This window comes from Eschscholzia californica, unplaced genomic scaffold (assembly GCF_041429995.1).
Source record: "Eschscholzia californica isolate CP2 unplaced genomic scaffold, dmEscCali1.0.p SCAF_2, whole genome shotgun sequence".
NCBI lineage: Eukaryota > Viridiplantae > Streptophyta > Magnoliopsida > Ranunculales > Papaveraceae > Eschscholzia > Eschscholzia californica.
In genome coordinates this window covers 64,770,480-64,793,643 of record NW_028238309.1, presented here as the reverse complement: position 1 = coordinate 64,793,643, position 23,164 = coordinate 64,770,480, and the positions used below count along the sequence as shown (strand labels likewise).

The following is a 23,164-nucleotide window of genomic DNA, read 5'->3' as shown; positions in this document are numbered from 1 at the left end:
TCAGTCAGAGGATAAGCCAATAAGAAACACAGATACATGAATTAAAATTCTTAGAGCCCCAAATTGTATAGCCATGAAGTTGGCGTAATCCTTCATAAATTGAAGAAAGAATTCATTTCATAATCAACACTGGGGTTCGAACCGGAAAAATGTTCCCAAATACAACCATTTCAACTCAGATCACAAGCCAGATTTCATATATGACTTACAAGAAAACAAACACACACGTGAATTTTAATGAAATTAGATGGAAAATCTAAACAACTTAACTACTTAAGCGCGGGACTCAATTTAATTCCCCTTTAAAGTGAGTGCTTGGTCTTCTCGAAGTGAAAGACACAGTTTTCCACTAGCCAAACCCTTGCAACTAAATAAAAAAACTATCCAAGCCCTTTAAAAAAAAATGAAGTCATTGTCTTTAGAACAGTTGGAAAATTCATTTCTTTTTGCTATTCAGGACCACATTCAATCACTTGTAGAGCCTCCAATTTCCAACTTGCCAAAAATCTTGACCAATGTTAGAGGACTTTGATTAAATGGCCAAAGTTCCAAATACCGTAATGAAGTAAAACGGGAGGTGCCTATAGCAATAGCACCCCATCCCACTCCAAGACTGAAAACTAAATGAAAAACGTTTTAGGTGGCTAATATACGAATAGTCAAATATTTTATGTGGAAACCTAGAGATTACCTTGCGAAGTCTATTGCAGTCAGTCAATGATATATCAAATGTGCATTGCACTAGAACATATACCTTCTGGGTGTAGGTAAAATTGGGTTCTTCAATGGCAAATTTAGATTAAGAAGTAGAACCACTAGAAGTAGCTTTTACAAGATCATTCAGTAACCTACCTATTAAATTGAAGAAGACACACGACTTGCAATAATCAAAAGTAATTCTATTGATTGAAATTGGGTACATATATATAGGATTTACAATAGGATCTGTAGAGAAGGGTATTAGTGTCAATAATTAGAAAAATGATATACCAATAGGCTACGATCTCGATAAAAATTTTAATTAAATCCCTCAATTTAATTCTTAATTGTTGCAATATCACCTATTATTCTCCAGTTACCCTAGTATCACCCAGAAAATCAACTAATAAGCACTTTCATCCCAACCCAAACCACAATAATCGCCCAAAAACAAGGAACGAAATTCAGTCATCTACGTTGGATTTTCAGACAGAATTGTGACCCATTTTGTAGGTATATCGTTTAAGTGAACTTCTTGTTTGGTTTTGTGAATTCTGTACTTGACTGTGTTGACTCGGCATCGCAAATACTGAGGTTTTTCATTGTAGCCAAATTGAGTTGAAGCTCTCTTTGATTGTAGCAATTTGGTGGAGACCTATAACTAATGCGGGGAGGTAATCACAATAAATAGCAATATAATACTAGTTTATTACCTGAAAATTTGGCTAGTGGTCTGTTATTGAATTTTCAATTCTTTGGAGATGAAACTGTAATATCAACTAACTTTTGGGCCTACATTTCAATCCAAACTACCATTCCCTTTTATGGTGCTGTTGTTTATATGTTTGACTAGTCTCAATCCAAATCTCAGAACATTTCTAATGTAAAATTTAAAACAAAAATATTAACTATAATATGTGTCAAGTGACTCAAGTCTCAATTGTGGTCTTCTTAAATAAATTACACTATTGAAATCATCTATTCAAAAGGCTTCTCTAATGCCAAAACTCTACAAATTTAAAATTATTTAGGCAGAATCTACATATCTTACAATTAAATTTTGTGGCATCATCTTAAAATCTAAATTGAATTATGCATTCAATAAAATTTAAAATTGAGGGGCCCCTTATGCCTAGAGTTAAATACATCCATCATCAATCAAAATTAAGACATTAAAGAAAAACAATTAAACATACAATGAAATGTGACTTCCAAAATGAACAAACACTACTGCCTCACTCTTTTCCCATGACATTCAAAACCACTATGCACATTACCAAAGCATAAACCAGGAACCAAAACCACCACTCAATACCGGAAAACTTCTCACTCTTTTCTCTCTCTAAAACCAGAAAACAACTCTCTATCTCTCTCTATATATATATACTTCATTGTCTCCCACCCACAACAAAAACTACAATGCATGAACCGGTCCTTGACTCACTGTAACCTGACTCGGTGGACTGTAAGTTGGAGCACTACTATCCGTTGTCGCCGGAGCTGGATCAGATGAAACCGGTTTCTGACAAGACCCATCGGAACATTTATGAGTCTTTGGAAATCCATGTTTTAAGAAACCAAACCCTAAAAACAAACCCATAACAACAAGAAGAGTAACTATGAAAATAAAGATCTTTGTTGCTTTTCCCACATAACACATCTTGTAAAAGTCAAATCTGAAAGAAATTGATGATCTTGATGGTGTTATAAGAAATGGGTTTTGATTTCTCTTCTTGTAGTGGATCTAATGAAGGATATTGAAATGGAGATTGATCTGCATTTTGGGTTTTGGTTTTTGTTTTGTTTGAGGGTTTTGATTTTGGGAAAGAAGAGAGATGGGTTTTGTGAAGATTGGGACAAATTTATTACAAAAGTAAAAAACAAAAGAAAAAAGTACTTTATTTTGGCTTAATAGAACGAAGGGGTATTTAGCGATACCCCCTCATCCCTAATGTCCAATTAGGGATGCCCCCTTTTTTAATTGGATATTAGGGATGCCCCCTTTTTTATACTTAAAAGTACTTAATTACCCTTATCTTCATTTGTTTTCTTCAATTTCTTATATATTTTTGGTGTTATGCTTACCAACAAGTTTTTGTTTCTCATATTTATTTTTCTCTTATCCATCTTTTTCTAATTTCCCAACAACATTTATCGAAAATTTAAAATTGATAAATCACAACAATTCGAAATAAAAATCGTAAATTGTAATAAAAAAATTTTAACTTACTAATTTTTTAATGTATACGAGTTATAATTAATAAAAAGAATGATAGATATCAAGAAGTCTTCTTCAAATTAGTTACATATATCAATTTTAACGTTAAGTGAGAAAACAAATGTGAAGTTAAATTTTTTTCTTTAAATTTACAATTTTTATTTCGAATTGGTTTAATTTATTAATTTTAATTTTTCGATAAATGTTGTTTGTAAATTATAAAAAGATGGATAAAAGAAAAAAAAACTATGAGAAACGAAAATAAGTTGGTAAGGATAACATCAAAGAGGTATAAGAAATTGAAGAAAAAAAAAATAGTAAAGATAAGGGTAATTTTGTACTTTTAAGTGCAAAAAAGGGGGCATCCCTAATATCTAATTAAAAAAGGGGGCATCCCTAATTAGACATTAGGGATGAGGGGGTATCGCTAAATACCCCTAGAACCAATCACCTTGTAATGGCAAAGATGCTTGAAAGAGATTATCAATGGCCATTGATCTTGGTCAATATTACAAGTTAAATTATGCTAATATGTGTCTTTCACTTGGAGATTGTATAGGATTAGAAATTGTCTAGTATTAAGTTAAGGATCATCCATCGAGAATGGCCCATTTTTCTATAAAGTAAAGTACTTAGATCAATGGACTATAGGTTTTTTGTGGAAGCCAAGGGTGTTTGTGTAAGCAGAAATGCTAGTTTGCTCGAAATTTGTGGCCAACATAACCCGAAGTCTGGCGTGGCTGGCTCCCATTAGTCGAGGTATGTGGAAAGAGAAATACTCTGACCAATGAGAGTCGGGCAATTGGCCACATAAGATTTCAAAATGTAGTCTGACTCTGAATTCAGGCCAAATATATAGCATTTCTATGAATCTATCTATAACATGTATGTTTATATCTTTTCTTCGAAATATGAAAAGAGAATACCAATGTCACCTACTCACTGTGAATTTCTCGTCGGTTATACTTGGGTTGAATGTGATTTTGATATGCTTCTGTAAGAGGCAGTTTCTAAAAATTGAAGAGGAGGTTTAAGAGGCAGCAATAGGCAGTTTCCAAATTGGGATGGTTTCCAATTTTTTGGCTCAATAGGCAGTTTCCAATTTTTTGGCTTATAAAATATATAAATAGGGGTTGAGTGCTTTGTAATCAACACACCAACACAAGCAACAACAACTCTTCTTTAGAGAGCTAGAGAGAGAGCAAGAGTGAGAGAAATTTTTCATAGTTTTTGAGCGGTGTTAAATTTCTCGGTCGTCGAAGATTTAGTATAGAAGGTTAATTTCTATACGGTACCATCTTGGGACGAACTTGCGGGTTGTGTTTGTCGTCTTCATCTATCCTTCAATAAAGATTTCTTGTTCGCCCGAGGACGTAGGCTTTAAAGCCGAACCTCGTAAATTCTGTTTGCATATTTAGATTTTGACTTAGCTTTTCGATTAATCTTCATAATCGGATCAATTTCTAGGATAGGTTCGATAGCTTCCGCGACTTTTAGTTATAACAATTGGTACCAGAGCCTTGTTGAGATTGAACGAAGAGAAGATGGGATCGAGAAGTGGTACGGTCAAAGCAGGGAAATATGAGATAGAGAAGTTCAATGGGAAAAACGATTTTTCTTATTGGCGGATGCAGATGAAGAATCTGTTAATCTCGCAGAAATTACACAAGACGTTGACGGGAAAGAAACCAGGAGATATGTCAGATGAGGATTGGGAGGAGTTAGATCTCGAAGCACGGGCTACCATTATGTTGTGTCTTGAGAGGGACGTGGCGTTCCTAGTAGACGGAGAAACAACGGCGGCGGGTGTGTGGTTAAAACTAGAAAGCAGTTTCATGACGAAAACTTTAACGAATCGGGTCTACTTAAAATCCAAATTATTCACATGTAGAATGGAAGAGGGTTCTTCTATTCAGGAATATGTGAATAGATTTGACAGGATTATCTCAGATTTGAAGGATATTGATGTTAAGGTTGAGGATGAGGACCAAGCCCTCATATTGTTACTTTCATTGCCTAAATCCTATGAGAACCTTGTTCAAACTTTGATGCTTGTTGGAGATAGTCTAAGCATGGAAGAGACGAGAAATTCGCTATCAGCGGATGACCTTCGTAAGGTTGCTACTAGCAGTATGGCGTCGGGTGGAGTAGACAAGGATCAAGCACAAGGGTTGTTTGTAACGAGGGGGAGGAGTAATGAAAGGGGAAAGGGAAAGGGCGGGAAATCTAGATCCAAATCTAGAGGCTCTTTCAAGAAAACGTGCTTTAGTTGTGGTGAGTTTGGCCACTTTAAAGCGGCTTGTCCAAAAAAAAAGTTGAAGCAAAAGAACGAAGGCTACAAGGAGAAACAAGAGATGCAAGAGGCGGGATATGTGTCAGAAGAGGCGGACGAATGTTTCTCGGTGACAGAGGTGTCTGAGAAGATCTTCGATAAGTGGATGCTTGATTCAGGGGCGTCACACCATATGTGCCCAAATAGGGAGATGTTTACTACCTATAGGAGTGTAGATGGTGGTACAGTTATACTGGGTGATGATAGTATATGTAAAACTGTGGGACTCGGAACAATACGTATCAAAATGCACGATGGAGTGGTTAGAACATTGACGGACGTAAGACACATACCCGATTTGCGGAAAAATCTAATTTCCCTTGGTGTGTTGGAGCGAAGCGGCTGTAAGATAATTATAGAGAATGGCTCCATAAAAGTAGTTAAGGGTTCTTTGGTAGTAATGAGAGGTACTCGTTACGGTAATTGATACAAACTTTTGGGGACAACAATTACAGGAGATGTAGCAGTAGGAATCAATGGAAGGGATCCAACGGCTTGTACGAGGCTTTGGCATATGCGCCTTGGGCATATGTCGGAAAAGGGTCTATCTTTGATGTGCGGGAAAGGCTTGTTGAAGGACATGAAGAAGCCTTGCATGGAATTTTGTGAGCATTGTGTGTTCGGGAAGGCACACAGGGTGACGTTCTCTACAAGCAAGCACAGGAGCAAAGAGGTGTTAGACTACGTACACACCGATGTCTGGGGACCGGCAAAGTTACCTTCCAAGGGTGGTTCCAGGTATTTTGTTACATTCGTTGATGATCATTCGAGATTTGTCTGACTTTATTTTCTGAAACATAAGAATGAGGTATTCAACACATTCCTGGTGTGGAAAGCAATGGTTGAGAACAAAACTGGTCGAAAGCTGAAGACGTTAAGGTCGGATAATGGGACCGAATACACGGATGGGGCATTCAAAGAGTTTTGTAATCAGGAAGGCATTGTGAGGCACTGGACAGTAGTAAACACACCTCAACAGAATGGAGTCGCAGAGAGATTGAACCGTACACTACTTGAGAAAGCTAGATGTATGCGCTCCAATTCGGGATTAGGCGTAGAATGGTGGGCAGAATCTGTTGCTACAGCTTGTTATATTGTGAACAGGTCTCCTCATTCTTCTTTAGATGGCGGCATACCTTACGAGGTGTGGTCAGGTGAACATGCAGATTACGAGAGACTTAAGGTTTTCGGTTGTACGACCTATTACCATGTTAAAGGTAACAAACTTGACAATAGAGCAAAGAAGGCAATTTTCTTAGGATATGCTACAGGAGTCAAGGGTTATCGGCTATGGTGTACGGAAGACAAGAAGTTTGTAATCAGCAGAGATGTGGTGTTTGATGAGTCATCTATTGTAGCTATGGCGAAAGCTACGGTGCCTAGTTGTGGTGATGTTGGGTCTACTAAAGCTCAAGTAGTGGAAGTAGAAGCCGAAGACCAACGGGTTTCTAGGAATCATGATCAGGTGGAGCATCAGGATAAAACTCAGGATGAGGAAATTGATGAACCCGATCATGAGGAGGTTCAAGGGGAAGGTACACAAGTTTTACAACAACAACAGCAGGATGTTTCGGTACACACTAGGCCGAAACGGTTATATAAGCCGGTACAGAGGTTAGGGTCAGACAAACCTCTTAGGCATTATGGGCAGGCAAATCTTGTTGAATATGCACTCTCGGTGGAAGACGACGAGCCGGTCACCTTCAAACAAGCTATTACCGCGGAGGAAAGAGAGAGTTGGTTGGTTGTTATGCAAGAAGAGATGGAGTCTCTTCACAAGAACAAGACATGGGAGGTTGTCCCATTGCCCGAAGGTAAGTCTGTTATTGGTTGTAAATGGGTGTACAAGAAGAAAGAGGATTCTTCCGAAATCAAGGGTACAAGGTATAAGGCAAGACTAGTGGCCAAGGGTTATGCACAGAAAGAAGGGGTCGACTACAATGAGATTTTCTCACCGGTCGTGAAACATACTTCTATTCGGGTGCTATTGAGTATTGTTGCTCACAGTGATCTTGAGCTGGAACAACTCGATGTTAAAACCGCCTTCTTGCACGGTGATTTGGAAGAAGAAATTTATATGGCTCAACCTGAGGGATACAAGGTTGAGGGTAAAGAAAATCAAGTATGTCGTTTGAGGAAGTCTCTTTATGGATTGAAACAATCCCCTCGCCAATGGTACAAACGATTTGATTTTTTCATGCTAAAGCATGGTTTTCGCAGAAGTGACTATGATTGTTGTGTATACATCAAGAAGCTTCGCGAAGGTGACTTTATTTATCTCCTTTTGTATGTGGATGACATGCTTATTGCTTCTCGAAGCATGGTGGAGATAGATAAGTTGAAATCTCAACTCAGTCAAGAGTTTGAGATGAAAGACATGGGCGTTGCAAAGAAGATACTGGGAATGGAGATTAAGAGAGAGCGGTCAAGTAAGAAACTGTACTTGAATCAGAAAGGTTACATCGAACGAGTAGTTTCTCGATTCGGGATGCAGAATGCGAAGGCGGTGTCAACACCTTTGGCACCACACTTCAGGCTCTCGGGAAAACAATCTCCCACTACTACGGTGGAGAAGGATCATATGGATCGTGTACCGTATGCTAGTGCAGTTGGCAGTTTGATGTACGCTATGGTGTGTACTCGTCCGGATATTTCACAAGCGGTCAGTGTGGTTAGTAGGTTTATGGCAAACCCGGGGAAGACACATTGGGAAGCTGTGAAGTGGGTCTTGATGTACTTGAAGGGTACTGTTGATACGGGTTTGTGCTTTGGTGGAGACACATGTCAGGTAAGCGGTTATGTTGACTCGGATTATGCTGGCGATCTAGATAGAAGACGATCTACTACTGGTTATGTATTTAGGGTACATGGTGCTCCAGTTAGTTGGCGATCGATGTTACAATCTACAGTTGCGTTATCTACTACGGAGGCCGAGTATATGGCTATGGCCGAGGGTGTGAAGGAAGCATTGTGGTTGTGGGGTCTTCTGGATGATCTAGGGATTAAGCAGGAGTGCGTAGATGTATGGTGTGATAGTCAAAGTGCGATCCACTTGGCGAAGAATCAGATTCATCATGCTCTACTAAGCATATCGATGTCAGGTATCACTTTGTACGAGATGTCATAGAGGAAGGTGATGTTTCTCTCATGAAGGTATACACAGATGAGAATCCCGCGGACATGTTGACTAAAGTGGTGACATGTAGCAAGTTTCAGCATTGTCTGGAATTGCTACAAATCGGCTCGTGTTAAGTTGCCCGAAAGGGCGTAATGGCGACAAGATAATCTTTATGTGAAGGGTTGGTAGAACTACGGTAGGCTTGATCCTGTAAAAGGGTACGTAGGCAACCATGGTCATATGGTGCAGTCGGATGAAGTTACAAAAGGAAGATATATCGTACAAGGAGTATCCTGGTGTTCGTCCAAAATTTGAAGTATATCAAATTGTGTACGAGGTGGAGAATTGTAAGAGGCAGTTTCTAAAAATTGAAGAGGAGGTTTAAGAGGCAGCAATAGGCAGTTTCCAAATTGGGATGGTTTCCAATTTTTTGGCTCAATAGGCAGTTTCCAATTTTTTGGCTTATAAAATATATAAATAGGGGTTGAGTGCTTTGTAATCAACACACCAAAACAAGCAACAACAACTCTTCTTTAGAGAGCTAGAGAGAGAGCAAGAGTGAGAGAAATTTTTCATAGTTTTTGAGCGGTGTTAAATTTCTCGGTCGTCGAAGATTTAGTATAGAAGGTTAATTTCTATACGGTACCATCTTGGGACGAACTTGCGGGTTGTGTTAGTCGTCTTCATCTATCCTTCAATAAAGATTTCTTGTTCGCCCGAGGACGTAGGCTTTAAAGCCGAACCTCGTAAATTCTGTTTGCATATTTAGATTTTGACTTAGCTTTTCGATTAATCTTCATAATCGGATCAATTTATAGGATAGGTTCGATAGCTTCCGCGACTTTTAGTTTTAACAGCTTCACAGGGCGAGCTAAGTGAGAGCATTTGGCGTTCTCAAGCGGACGTCATGGGTTGGGTTTGGGCCGCATTTTATATTTGTTATAAGTCTATTAAAAGGGTATGTCTAACCTAGACTTGTCAAGCAAAATCATATCACTTTACTTAAATGGTATTTCATATTGGCAGAGGATGTTATTGTATGAGATTCTATTACTTTGTACTGTCAATGTGTGCAATAAAATGAACCGAGCTCTACTTGTAGGAGTATATAGATCAAAGCCCGAGGCAAGCGAGAGTGTGGAAAGAAAAAAAATAACACATATGTTTACACCTCACTTACACTTTATGATAAAAGACTCATGTGTACTTTGTACACCTAGAGTACACTTTAATTTGTCACACCTCACCTTTACTTGTTCTAGATTTGAATCTGTTAGCATCCAATTTGCCTTAGTTTCACTTTGAGCAATTTCCAATTTGCATGAAATCCTAATTGGTGAGTATGTGGAAGGAATTAAATGCATTGACTAAAGTTGCCATGTTCTTCAAGTCTTTTCACAACTTGTAAGCCTATCACAGTCTACATTTTTTTAGTGGAACCCGCAAGCTTCCTCCTCTTAATGATGGAATGCCTCTCCCGATCAGTAGTGTTTTTTTTCCTTTTAAGTCAAATCTGAAATCTAACTCGAGATTAAATATTAAAATATGACTCAGAGTCGGTAAAGATAATGACCTAATTGATAGTCTTCGAGTCCCTTGAGAAAATATAGTATTTTTTTAGACGTGTTAGTAGGGAAATACCATTGATGAGGCCTAAAGAGAGATTGATCTTTTAGGGAGTCCTCAAGTAGTCCCTACTTCTTCCATTTACCACCACCAATATAATTTCTCTTCGTCTCTCTAAAAATGTATTTTAGTTAATACCTACATATTACACACCATAAATTAAATCTTAATATATCGTCCTTTTGAATTTTAATAGAATGCACAACCTTTGGGCTACAACACATCAAACTTAATCAATCGTAGTATATCGTTTCAGAGACAAAATTCTCTGCTACATTAAATACGTTTGAACCAACATTTCGTCTACCTTATAGAGAAGGGAAACTCCCAGAGAACTGGACCCTTGATTACGACAGTCCACCCGAAAATCTATTTACTAATCAAACTCCCTTACTTTTACAACTCCTATTTTTGTTATTGACTAACAAAAAAAAAACAAAAAGATTGATGAACAAATAATTGGGAAGACTTTCCCTCTAGACAAACTCCTTTATATTTCTCTTTTAGTGGTGCATAAAGTTTCCTTTCTTACCTCTTTGAAATGATAAGACTTCCTATTTTCCTTCTCCTTTCTCCTTTTGTTATTCTTTTCATAGTCTCAGGTACATAATCCTTGTACTCTATCTCAAATTTTGTAGTGTAGTTACTTGTTGTTGATTGTGTTTGTTGAAATCTACATACAGGAGTGATTTCGACAAATTTCACAATTACCAACAACTGCAACTACACAATATGGCCGGCGCTAGTATCAGGTAATGGAGGCCAAGAACTCTCCGACACTGGATTCATTCTCCAAAAGGGAAAGTCTATTACTATTAACGCGGCTCCATGGTCAGGTCATTTTGGTAGAGTATGGGCTCGAACTCAATGTACCTCTGGTTCAACAGGTAAATTTGAATGCGTGACTGGTGATTGTCAGTCAGGAAAAATAGAATGTGCAGGTGGGACTTTTACGAATCCGGTCACTCTAGGGGAGTTTAGCTTCAGTAATGGCCAAGATTTGTATGACGTGAGTTTGGTGAATGGCTACAACCTCCAAATGTCCGTTGTGCCCCAAGGAGGGGTCGGTGGGAATTGCAGTGTTGCTGGTTGCAATTCAGATCTTAACAAAATATGCCCTTCTGAGTTGAAAATTTTGTCGAACGGGTCAGTGGTGGTGGGGTGTAAGAGTGCGTGTGACGCGTTCGCGAAGTCTGCGTATTGCTGCACCGGTGCTAATCAAGACATGTGTGAACCATCTAAGTATTCTCGACTCTTCAAGCAAGCATGTCCACGTGCCTATAGCTACCCTCGCGACAAAGACAATGTCAACTTTGCATGTGGCTCTGTCAACTACGTAATCAACTTCTGCCCTTCTCCTGCCTACAGGTAACAAAAATTCTCCATGTACGGGCCATCGTGTTTTTAAGGCTGGCACAATATAGATTGGAAGTATATGAAAGTTTTAGGAGTGGACACAGATGAGGCCCCAAAATCCTCTTCGTAGGCCTCGGATCTCGTCTCATGAGACATTCATCACTACTCTCCCAATAGCTAGCTACCCTGTATGGGGCTGATAGTAGTACACATGGAAAAAATAAAAAGTAGTTGATAGTTCAAAGTTACTATCATAAACAAAAAATACTAGTTGTCTATATTGACCTTTTGTCTGAATCAAGTCAAGATTGATGGAAACTTCATTATTTTATATCCACATAGTTAAACCTTCTTCTCCCTTCTCAGTCCTCAGTCAACACCAATACAAAATTATTAGAGATGAACCTAGAGTTCACAAGCAGTCGTCTCAACCCGCCACAGACTGTTTTGTCCATTGTACCATGCCCGTCTTAGGCGCTAAGCTAGCCATGAGAAAGGGAAAGAGATAAAATTGTTTTATTATATTTAAGACTAATCCTTTTATTTTGTCCAGTATCCCATCTTCACCACCATCCCCATCTTCACCACCATCCCCATCTCTTCTCGTCGAACCACCACCACCACAACCGCGGACTGCCTCCACCAACACCACTAAAACAACCAGTAAGTCGTCTCTGATCACCTTCGCGAGTTTCTTTTTATGGTTTGTAAATTTATGATAGCCTGTTTTTCTTAGTCCATGTCGGAGAAGACGAAAAATGACATTGTAGTGGTTTTTAGTCTGCTAAATGAGAATCCATATTTGGTCTAGCCAAGTTTGTTTTTACCACACTGTTGTTCAGGACGTCCCCGCAATTTTGAAGTTTGCAAATATTATTAAATTTCATTTTTTAGGACAATTCGAATTGGCTCTGCCCAAATTTGAATGTGGTCAGTCAACGTATCCCTATTTTTGCAAACAAACAGAAAATGTATAATATGAAATCCTACTGAGTTTCAACATGTACTATCTTTGCAGCAAATAGAAAGAAGAAATCAAGACTTCATGTTTATATAGTCGTCTCATCGGCGATTGCAGTACTAGTAACCATAGCAATTTGGTGCTTTTATTTGAGAAGAAAGCAAGCAAAGAACAAATTTCATGGTTAGTAGCTTCCTTTGTTACTGTTATCGATCGAAAAGGGAAGGTTTATCATCTCCCACATGGAAGTTCATGAAGTTATAAGTAATTTGGCTCAATCTTTCTTCTTGTTATTTTTGTTGCAGATAATGAGATCAAGAATGCAGAATCTTTGCAGTTCAAGTTTAGCACAATAAGTGCTGCAACGAATGACTTTTCCGAAACTAATAAGCTTGGCGAAGGTGGTTTTGGTCCTGTTTACAAGGTATATAAAAACATTTACTAAGCAAATTTTATTGGAAACAGACCCTTTGTTGAGTTTGTTTTTCCCTATTTTTGGGAGACCTCCACTCCTGTAGATCAATAACTTTACGTATCGTTGGAAAATTGGAATTGTTTCGTCTAGCTCTTGAGTTTAGAGCTACGGCTTGTAAAAAAAAAGTGATTAGTGTGAGTGAAATATTAGTAGCTGTCGAAGTATGGTATAATAGTAGAACTATGGGTGGTAGCTCAAACAAATTATTGGGAGCTAAAGTTAGTCCCACATCAAATAGAAAGAGGAAACACTCCTCTTATATTAATTTATTCACATATAGTGATGTAATATTATAGAAATGGTAGACTACTTTGCGTGATCCTCACCGCCGTGTGACTTGAACACTCAAGTAGCGCCTTTAACTATCCAGAGAGAGTCAGCCAAGAAGTTTCATACTCGTCTTAAGAGTCAGAGAGCATTTGTGCAGTTTCTTTGTTAAGGTTTTTATATTACTTGCTCAAGGCTTGCAAACTCTCCGAGTCGAAATACCATAAACACTAAGAGGTAAGTCGTTGTATCCTGGACAGACGTCGTATGAACTGTTGGTACAATTATCTCGCATTCAGTAAAATATCAGATTGGTGGTGGTTTTTAACATTTCATATTCACATCTCTCTTTTTTTTTTTTGCGTGTTTAAGGGTATACATTCAAATGGACAAGAAATAGCCGTAAAAAGGCTTTCGAAGCATTCTGATCAAGGCGAAGGAGAATTCAAGAATGAAGTCATTTTATTAACTAAACTTGAGCATAGGAATCTTGTGAGACTTCTAGGCTTTTGCTTGGAGAAAGAAGAAAAGATACTCATCTATGAATTCATGCCGAATGCAAGCCTTGACCAATTCATATTCGGTTTGGCCTACATTCTCTCTATTTTTAGGTCTATATCATACTTGCCGAAAAATGCTTAACTAATTTCATTAGTAGATTAAACTTGCTTTGTACAAATATGGTGGATTAATTTCTTTTTTTTTGTTGATGACTTTTCAGATCCAATTAAGTCTAAGTGCTTGAATTGGGAGAAACGTTATAAAATTATAGGAGGGATCGCTAGAGGTCTTCTTTACCTCCACGAGGAATCACGTCTTAAAATTGTACACCGTGATCTCAAAGCTAACAACATATTGTTAGATGCAAATATGAACCCCAAAATTTCAGATTTTGGTATGGCTAGGCTTTTTGTGGTAGATCAAACTCAAGCCAACACAAATAGAATCGTCGGGACATAGTAAGTATAGATCATAATGAAAAAGTGTTTGGCAATGTAGTATGGAATTGCTTAGATACTTAACAAGTTGATTCATATGGTATTTTTGGTACACGTGCAGTGGATATATGGCTCCAGAGTATGTCAAGCACGGACAATTCTCTGTGAAATCAGACGTCTTTAGTTTCGGTGTATTAGTCTTGGAGATCATTAGTGGAAAGAAAAACACATCTTTCTATGAATCCGAAGTTGCCAACGATCTTCTAAGCTATGTGAGTATAAATAATTTATACTTAGTTTTTTCTCTCATAATTTGGTGATTAAATTGGGTGACTTCCTCTCAATACTATTGCAATTTGCAGGCATGGATAAATTTGAAGAATGGGAAAGGATTTGAATTGGTAGATGAAAATTTGAGGGATAATTGTTCAAAGAGAGAAGTGATGAGATGCCTCCACATTGGAATGTTATGTGTTCAAGAAAATATATCTGATAGGCCTTCAATGGCTTCTGTCATTTTGATGCTCAATAGCTATTCCACCACTCTTCCAGTAGTTTCATCACCTGCATTTTTTTCTAACAGTATAAACCAACCCACCATTGGTTTGAGGGAAGGGGATGAAGAAGAAGTAGTTTTGCTTGAGAATTCAACATGTAGTCTTAACGAGGCATCGTTTACTGATCCGTACCCTCGATGACGTACACATTCATATCTAAAATTTTTCTATTTATTGTCTATTGATTTGAGTTAGAACATTTTCAAAGCCAAACCCAAAAAAAGCATTCATCGTGTGTGGCAAGCTTTAGTAGAGGATCTCTAAATCTCTAATAGCATTGTCCTATGAGCTTCTCTCAATCTCTAATTACTAATGCAAGAGAAGAGTAAGATTCTGGTGACCGTCAAGAGAAGAGGCAATTTTAGCTCCGGTAGACTAGGAATTTTTCATTCCTGAAATAACAGACGTCATAAATTTTGAGATAACACCCCACTGTAAATATATTAATTAGAGAAGGATCCCCAACCAAAAATAGAAGAGAACAAAGTGTACCTCAGGTGATGAACTAGACTTAGCTCCTCCTCCCATCGTTTTCGCAACAATGAACTCACTTCCTTGTTTCAACCCTCCCAGAACCTCATCATCAATTGATTGAAGCTCTTGCTTTTATAGAGCTTTAGGGTTCCAACCATTGGAGCGTCAAGGATTTTTTAATGATATTTCAACAACTATTTTGAAGGGCCATTTCTCAACCGTTGATCACGAGAGGGATTGTTCGCCGTTAGATTAGATGGAGAATCAGATGGGGGGTATTTTCGTCACGAATCACGCGTGTGTTTCACACACCAACCATTTAACGAGAAAATGACGGAAAAAGGCCAATTGAGGGTTAACGCCAGAACACTTTTGATTTTGGGGGTGAAGTCCTAATATCACTAAATAAATGGGGGTCCATGTCAAATTAACCCGTTAGAAAAAGGAAACTCTGTCTAAATCAAGCCAAGACAGAGAGGAGAGAAATCGACTTACCGATTGATAACCAGAGAAACAACAGGAATAAAGTCCGAGAACTCGAAAACCATCATGGACACCCGAGTCCGTTAGAACTCACGGGCACCGGAAACCCGAAAGCAGGTTAAGGCCGATCGACCCGAGGAAATATAAAAATACCATTGAATCCATGAAAAAAAAAATCAAACATAAAATATTGAACTTAATAACTGAATTTTAAACACACAAAATAAACTAATGCAAAATTTGAGTAAAGATCTTTAGTCAATTTTCAAACATTTCACAATCAACCTTTATTCATGGAAGCGCCAGTACCACCAACATCAATTTGGGTGATCGCAATACTCAGTACTTCCATGCGAAAGCCACCACGAGAAATCGGAAAAATCAAATACATTCCATTAAGTTGGAGGACAACACGTGGACTAATGATGAAGCTCAAATAGCCAATGTTTTTGTTACTCACCTCCAGAATATTTCGGCTACCGCTGGTTCCACCCTTTCTACTAATCTTATTGATTGTTTCAACCCTCAGATATCACAACTCCAAAATGATACTCTTACTGTGATTCCGAATTTAGATGAAATCCGTAAGGCCACTTTCTCTTTGAGATCTGGAGCTGCTCCTGGGCCGGATGGATATCCTCCTCTATTCTATCAAGCCAACTGGGATACAGTAAAGGAGGATCTTCACAAGATGGTTTCTGTCTTCTTTCGAGAAGCGACTCTCCCTACGATGTCTAATCATACCCATATCTGCCTAATCCCTAAAACCAAAACTCCTCAAACTCCGGCTGACTATAGGCCGATTAGTCTTCTTAACACTACATACAAAATTATCACTAAAATCCTTGCCAATAGACTCAAACCTACTCTGGCTGATATCATATCCCCGTTCCAAGCGGCTTATGTTCCGGGTAGGCAAATCACTGACAATATCATGATTAGCCAGGAGTTGATTCATTCATTCAAAAAGATCAAAGGCGCAAAGAGTTATTTCGGCCTCAAACTGGATATGTCCAAAGCTTTTGATCGGATTGAATGGCATTATCTGGAGCAAATTATGATCCTGATGGGCTTCGCCCCTGGCTGGACCAGGCTTGTTCGTACTTGTCTCAACTCTAGTTCCATGGCCGTTCTGATCAATGGACGTCCCGGGCGCACTTTCAATGTTAGCAGGGGGATTCGTCAGGGCGACCCGCTTTCACCTTTCCTTTTCACTATTGCTATGGAAGGTCTAAGCCACCTCCTTGACAGGCATAACAGTCATCACCCCTTCATTGGCTTCCCGGTCTCTAATTCGGATCTCACTATTAATCATCTTCTCTTTGCAGACGACTGTATTATCTTTGGTCAAAATTCTCTTGACAACATTCACAACCTCAAGCTGATTCTTAAAGAATTTAGTGATGCGTCGGGTCAGATGATTAATTACTCCAAATCCAACATTTTCTTTTCCAAGAACTCGCATCCGAAATTCAAACGTATGATTATCCGTGAACTTAAAGTTCATCAATCCTCGACTGGTGACAAATATCTTGGCACAAATCTATTCATTGGTAAAAACAAAAAATCTATCTTTCAACCCCTTTTCAACCAAATCAAAAACAAGCTCGCCAAGTGGCAATCTAATCTTCTCTCTCAAGCTGGTCGCTCAGTAGTCATTTCTACTATCGCAGCGGCCGTTCCCCGATACCAAATGCAGTGCTTTGCTATCCCAAAAGGCATATGTAACAGCATTGAGTCCCTCCAAAGGACTTTCTGGTGGGGAAAATCCAAAACTTTCCATACTATCAACTGGTCGGCTATTTGCAAGCCAAAGAAACTAGGTGGTCTGGGGTTACGCCTCCCTCATTTTGATAATCAGGCTTTTCTCAGTAAAATTATCTGGCGTATTATTAATAACCCGAAGGCCATTTGGGTTCGTGTGCTCAAAAGTAAATACTTTCCTAAAACCTATCGGCCCACCGCTCCCAAAACTACCCATTCTTGGCCTTGGAAATCTATTGTTAAGCATTATTCTAATATGGATAGTCTTATCTTCTGGAACATTAATACAGGGTCTAACATCAACGTTTGGAGTGACTATTGGATCCCAAACCACCCCCCTCCCATAACTAACCATACGGGATCCAACATTAAATGGGTTGCACAACTTATTACTAACAACACTTGGAATTTTCAGATGTTGCAGCAATGTTTTAACGATGATATATGCAGTGCTATCCTCAGCATCAACCTCCAAAATAATCAGGAAGATAAACCGATATGGACATTAACCAAATCAGGTAATTTCTCGATAAAATCAATGTATTATTATTTAAGAACGGAACGCATGAATGTGATGCAGGACCATCTCGAATCGAGATTTATCTGGAACTTGAATACTATACCACGTGTGAAGCTTTTCCTATGGAAATGTTGTACAAATAGCTTACCTGTTAAAGCGAAAATTGGCAAATTCATTGGAGACCAATTCTCCTGTATTAATTGCGATGAAAACGAAACTTTAGATCATGTGATGCTGCACTGCACGTTTGCTAAAGCAATTTGGTTTAATTATGATGTGAGAACAGATCAGATTAGCTCGACTAATCAATGGATAACACAATGGAAAACCTTAAATGAGGATACTACCAACCAATATGCCAAAATACTTTGGTTCATTTGGAAAGCTAGATGTGAAAATAGTTTTAACACGAACAAACAGAATCCTCGACAAATCATAGACCGAATTAATAATGCGTCTATCACTCCTCTCAAGATTGAGACGGTTAACACTAACAAATGCAGGAAATCTACTAAGGAACAAAAATGGAGACCTCCATCGACACCATATTTAAAGTAGAATGTTGACGCCTCGTTTACAAAAGATACAGAACCGGCCGGAATTGGATGTATTATCAGAGATGAAAAGTCGAAATTCATTATAGCAGCAGCAAATTCGGTGCGAAGCCAAAACGCGGAAGAATGTGAAGGATTAGCTATCCTATCTAGTATGCAATGGGCATTACAATTAAATATTACTCATGCTCATATAGAAAGCGATAACCAAGCACTGATCAAATTCATCAACGGTCATAATATCGGTCTACACTGGCAATCGTTAAAGATGATACAACAAATTCAAGCCCTTATAAACAATTTCGAAGGAATCATGTTCACCTATGTTTCTAGGGATTGCAATGCTCCAGCTGATGCGATTGCGAAATGGGGAAGAAGAAATGGAGAAAGGAAAGAATGGAATTCTGTACCTTCTTTTGTGTCGGCTTTACTTTAGTTGTTTTGTGTGTTTGTTTTACTCTTGTTTGTGTCGGCTTTTCTTTAGCCGTTTGTGTGGTTGTAGTACTCTCGTTCGTTTTTAATGCAATGTTCTCTCATCAAAAAAAAAAAAAAAAGTTAGTTAGTTAACAACCAATTTCTTGTGTTTTTTTTTCAAAGCTAAACAAACACCTTTTGTAAAATCTCTTAGAACTCAATTCTTTATTTTATCAAATCAATTGTTCTTATTACAACAATTCTTATTTATACTAATAGAAAAGCAAAACAGAATTAGAGAAAGTTAGTTATTCACTAAGCTAGAGTTAGTTGTAACTACACAACTAACTTTTATTGTTATTTTGATTTTGTAGAGAACCAGTCAAGATAGCCAAGATAGACTAGTCAAGGTAGACCAGTCAAATGTCTTCAGAGTCAAGATGGACTTCATGCTATAAGCTGACCAGAGACTTAGTCAAGGATTGACCTAAGTATAAAATGTTTGAGTTTTGCCCTAATTCTATTTTGCCCTAATTCTCCAAACTGAGTTTCTGCGAAACCCTAGTTTCACAGCCCCCCTCAAACTGATGATGAAGAAGCTTGATAAATCATTAGTTTGGATCGAAAATAGGCAAATATATCGAAGGAGAGACCCTTTGTGAAGATATCTGCTACTTGTTCTGTAGTAGATAGATGATGAATCACAACAGTCCCGTTCGCAACCAGATCTCGAACATAGTGGAAATCGACCTCGATGTGCTTCGTCCTTGCATGAAAAATCGGATTCGACGCCAAATACTTTGCTGAGATATTATCACAGTAAAGCACCATGGGTTTCTTCAAAGAACATCCAAGTTCTTCCATGAGGTACGAAATCCATACTACTTCTGTAGCCGTGTTTGATAATGCTTTGTATTCTGCTTCCGTGGATGATTTTGCGACAGTAGCTTGTTTCTTTGAGCACCATGAAACAAGAGTCGACCCAAGAAATACACAGTAACCTCCTGTTGATTTCCGTGAATCTGGGCAACCAGCCCAGTCTGAGTCTGAGTATGCTATTAAAGAAGTAAAATCTCCATGAGATATCTTTAGACCAGAACCCATTGAACCCTTAACATATCTTAATATCTTCTTAACCAAAACTAAGTGGGTTGTTGTTGGTTTTTGCATGTACTGAGCTGCATAATTGACAGCAAAAGAAAGATCTGGTCTAGTGAGGGTGAGATATTGCAAAGCCCCAACCAGACTCCTATACTCTGTTGGACTTGAAAGCTCATCTCCATCTGTAAGAGAAACCCTCTGCCCTACTGAAACTGGAAGCTTTGAAGGTTTGGAATCTAATAACTCAGCTTTTTGTAACAATTGAAGAGCATATTTGTTCTGGGTAAGCATCATATACCTCTGATTTTGATGATGAGTAACTTCTATTCCTAAAAAATAGGATAGTTGTCCCAAATCCTTCATTTTAAAAGCAATACTCAAATCATGTATGAGACCATTGATTTGAGTAACAGAACTCCCTGTGAGTATTATATCATCCACATACAGTAATAAGACCATTTGCCCTTTGGTTGACTGAAAGACAAACATTGAGTGATCTGTCTTGCTCTTATGAAAACCATAGGAATATAGAAATGTGGCAAATTTAGTGAACCAGGCTCTGGGTGCTTGCTTCAACCCATATAGAGCTTTATGAAGATGGCAGACATATGATTCCTTCCCTTTTTGAATAAAACCAGATGGTTGGACAATGAAAACAGGTTCATCTAGTGTTCCATGCAAGAAAGCATTAGAAACATCCAATTGCTTGATATGCCATGATCTTGAGACAGCAATTGTGAGAACAATTCTGATTGTATTAGACTTGACAACAGGACTAAAAGTCTCTGCATAATCAACTCCTTCCTGTTGATGAAAGCCTTTGGCCACAAGTCTGGCCTTGTACCTCTCTATACTACCATCACTTTTCTGCTTAAGTTTGAAAACCCACTTGCATCCAAGAACATTCATAGTATTCTGATAAGGCACTAGAGACCAAGTTTCATTGTCTAAAAGTGCATTATACTCTTCCTGCATAGCTTTAGTCCATTCAACATGTTTTGCTGCCTCTTTGTATGATGTGGGTTCAGTGGGTAATTTCAAAATGGACAAATATGCTACATTTAATGTGTGAGGTGATGTGTAATGTGCCACAAAGTCAGAGGGAAGTTGTTTACTCTTGATTATGCCATTTCTCCTTCTAGTAGTAACCTGTCCTACCTGCTGAATCTGAACTGGGATAGGTGTAGTTGCTGGTGTACTAGTACTTGTATTGGAAATGCCCAACCCACTTGAACCATTAGTTCTAGAACCTGAATTAGTTGGTGAACTAGTAGAGATACTAGGTGTCCCTAATTCAGGAGTAGTAGGTTGAATAGGAAACATAGAAGGAAGAGGTAATGAAATATGTGGACACAGTAGCTGATCACCACTAGACTGTGTCTTAGTGATGTTGGCATATGGAAAGTTGCCTTCATCAAAAATGACATGTCTAGAAATATAAAGCCTCTTACTAGATGGTTCATAACATCTATACCCCTTGTGTTCATTACTATATCCCAAAAAGACACAAGGAACACTTTTGGGACTAAGTTTATCATGTCTAAGTGTACCTAAATGTGGGAAGCATGCACAGCCAAATACCTTAAACTGTGAGTAATCAGGAGACACATGAAAAAGGACTTCATGTGGAGAGAGCCCATGAAGTAATTTGGTGGGTATTCTATTTATGATATAAACTGCAGTGTTGAAAGCATCATACCATAAGAATTTTGGTAAATGACAGTGAAAGGACATAGTATTACCTAGTTCTGTAATGTGTCTGTGTTTCTTTTCTGCTTTGCCATTTTGCTGTGGTGTATATGGGCATGAACACCTGAAAATAATGCCATTTGTGTCCAAGTACTTCCTGAATTCACCTTGTTTCAATTCTGGTGCCCCATCAGACTGGAAGTAAACTATCTTCTCCTTTAGTAGATTCTCAACTGTTGTTTTGAAGTGAATAAAACATTTTGTGCTATCAGACCTAGCCTTCATTGCATAAATCCAACTGTGTTTGCTAAAATCATCAAGAAATAGAATATAGTACTTGGCACCATTTGGTGTGGCAATAGGAGCTGGACCCCATATATCACAATGAACCAAATACAATGGAGTATTTGTTGTGGTTGATGAATCCTCAAAAGGTAGACATTTGCTTTTTCCCATGACACATGAATGACAAAGTAATTTATTTGTTGTAGGAGATAAAGAAATCTTCTTTTCACTATGTAACTGTTTTATAATACCACTATTTGAGTGACCCAACCTAGCATGCCAAAGATCATAGTTTTCTGCAGTAAGAGCTAGATGAGCAGAATACAATCTCTCTTTTAATATGGTATTATGAACCTCTATAGGATATAAATTTTGTTTCATAGGTCCTTCTGCCAAAATTTTCTTGGACCATAGATCTTTAATACTGTATCCCCAAGGTAGAAACTCAACAGAACATGAGTTTTCTTTAGTGAATTTAGAAATAGACAAAAGATTTCTTTTTAGGTTAGGGACACATAGTACCTTATTCAGCTCAAAAGAATGAGTGGCAGTGGAAAGAGTAGAAGACCCAGTTTCTGTGATAGGTAGGAATTTACCACTACCTACCATTACTGCTTCTGTACCTTTATAAGCTTGAATTGAATGAAGAGTAGAGGCACTGTGGGTCATGTGACTGCTGGCCCCTGTGTCAGCTAACCAAGCTGTATCTTGAACAGAAGTATTGGCAGTAGCAACATAACATTCTTCTGAAATATTATTAGTTGATTCACAGTCATAGAAAGTATCTTCTGATATATCAGTAACTATAGCTGTATGACACTCTTGAAACACATCTTCATCATTTGCACTGTGATATCCTTGATATTGAGATGAAATTGCATATAATTCTGCATTGTTACATTCCAATAGAGCTTCATCCTCATATAGATAGGAATCTGTTTCTTGTACCTCATTAGTTTTCATTTGTGATAGATCTTGCTTATCTTGAGACTCAGAATGATAACCCATATGGGTTTTATTTGGTTGATATCTAAAATAGCATACACCAGCTGAATGACCCCATCTTTTGCAAATCCCACATGGGACTTTAGAGAAATCAAAGTCATCAGCTCTTTTTCCTTTATATTGTTGATTTGACACTATAGGGGGTGAAACAGTGTCATCTTTCTTTGCAGAGGCCTGAGTTTTATAATAAGTAGGAGATGCTTTAAAACTTTGTCTATATTGTTGTTGTTGATTATGTCTCTTTACATAATAAGCTTCTTGATCCACTTCTCTTGATAATAGCCACTGTTCATGTTGAATTAGCCTTGATTTGAGTTGAGCAAAAGAG

The 23,164-nt window shown here is 38.1% G+C and overlaps 1 protein-coding gene and 1 pseudogene across 1 annotated transcript; both read left to right on the top strand.

The window, feature by feature from the left end:
- Positions 1–10,459: 10,459 nt before the first annotated feature.
- LOC147560332 (cysteine-rich receptor-like protein kinase 10) lies at positions 10,460–14,843 on the top strand. The gene is made up of 9 exons (XM_086662538.1): positions 10,460–10,595; positions 10,677–11,391; positions 11,903–12,012; positions 12,368–12,493; positions 12,616–12,734; positions 13,425–13,635; positions 13,774–14,011; positions 14,112–14,262; positions 14,353–14,843. Exons 2-9 carry the CDS (start codon positions 11,378–11,380, stop codon positions 14,686–14,688), a joined length of 1,305 nt encoding a protein of 434 aa, XP_086518664.1. The 5' UTR covers positions 10,460–10,595; positions 10,677–11,377; the 3' UTR covers positions 14,689–14,843.
- On the top strand, positions 10,535–11,365 carry LOC147560333 (pathogenesis-related thaumatin-like protein 3.5 pseudogene; annotated as a pseudogene).
- Positions 14,844–23,164: the final 8,321 nt, after the last annotated feature.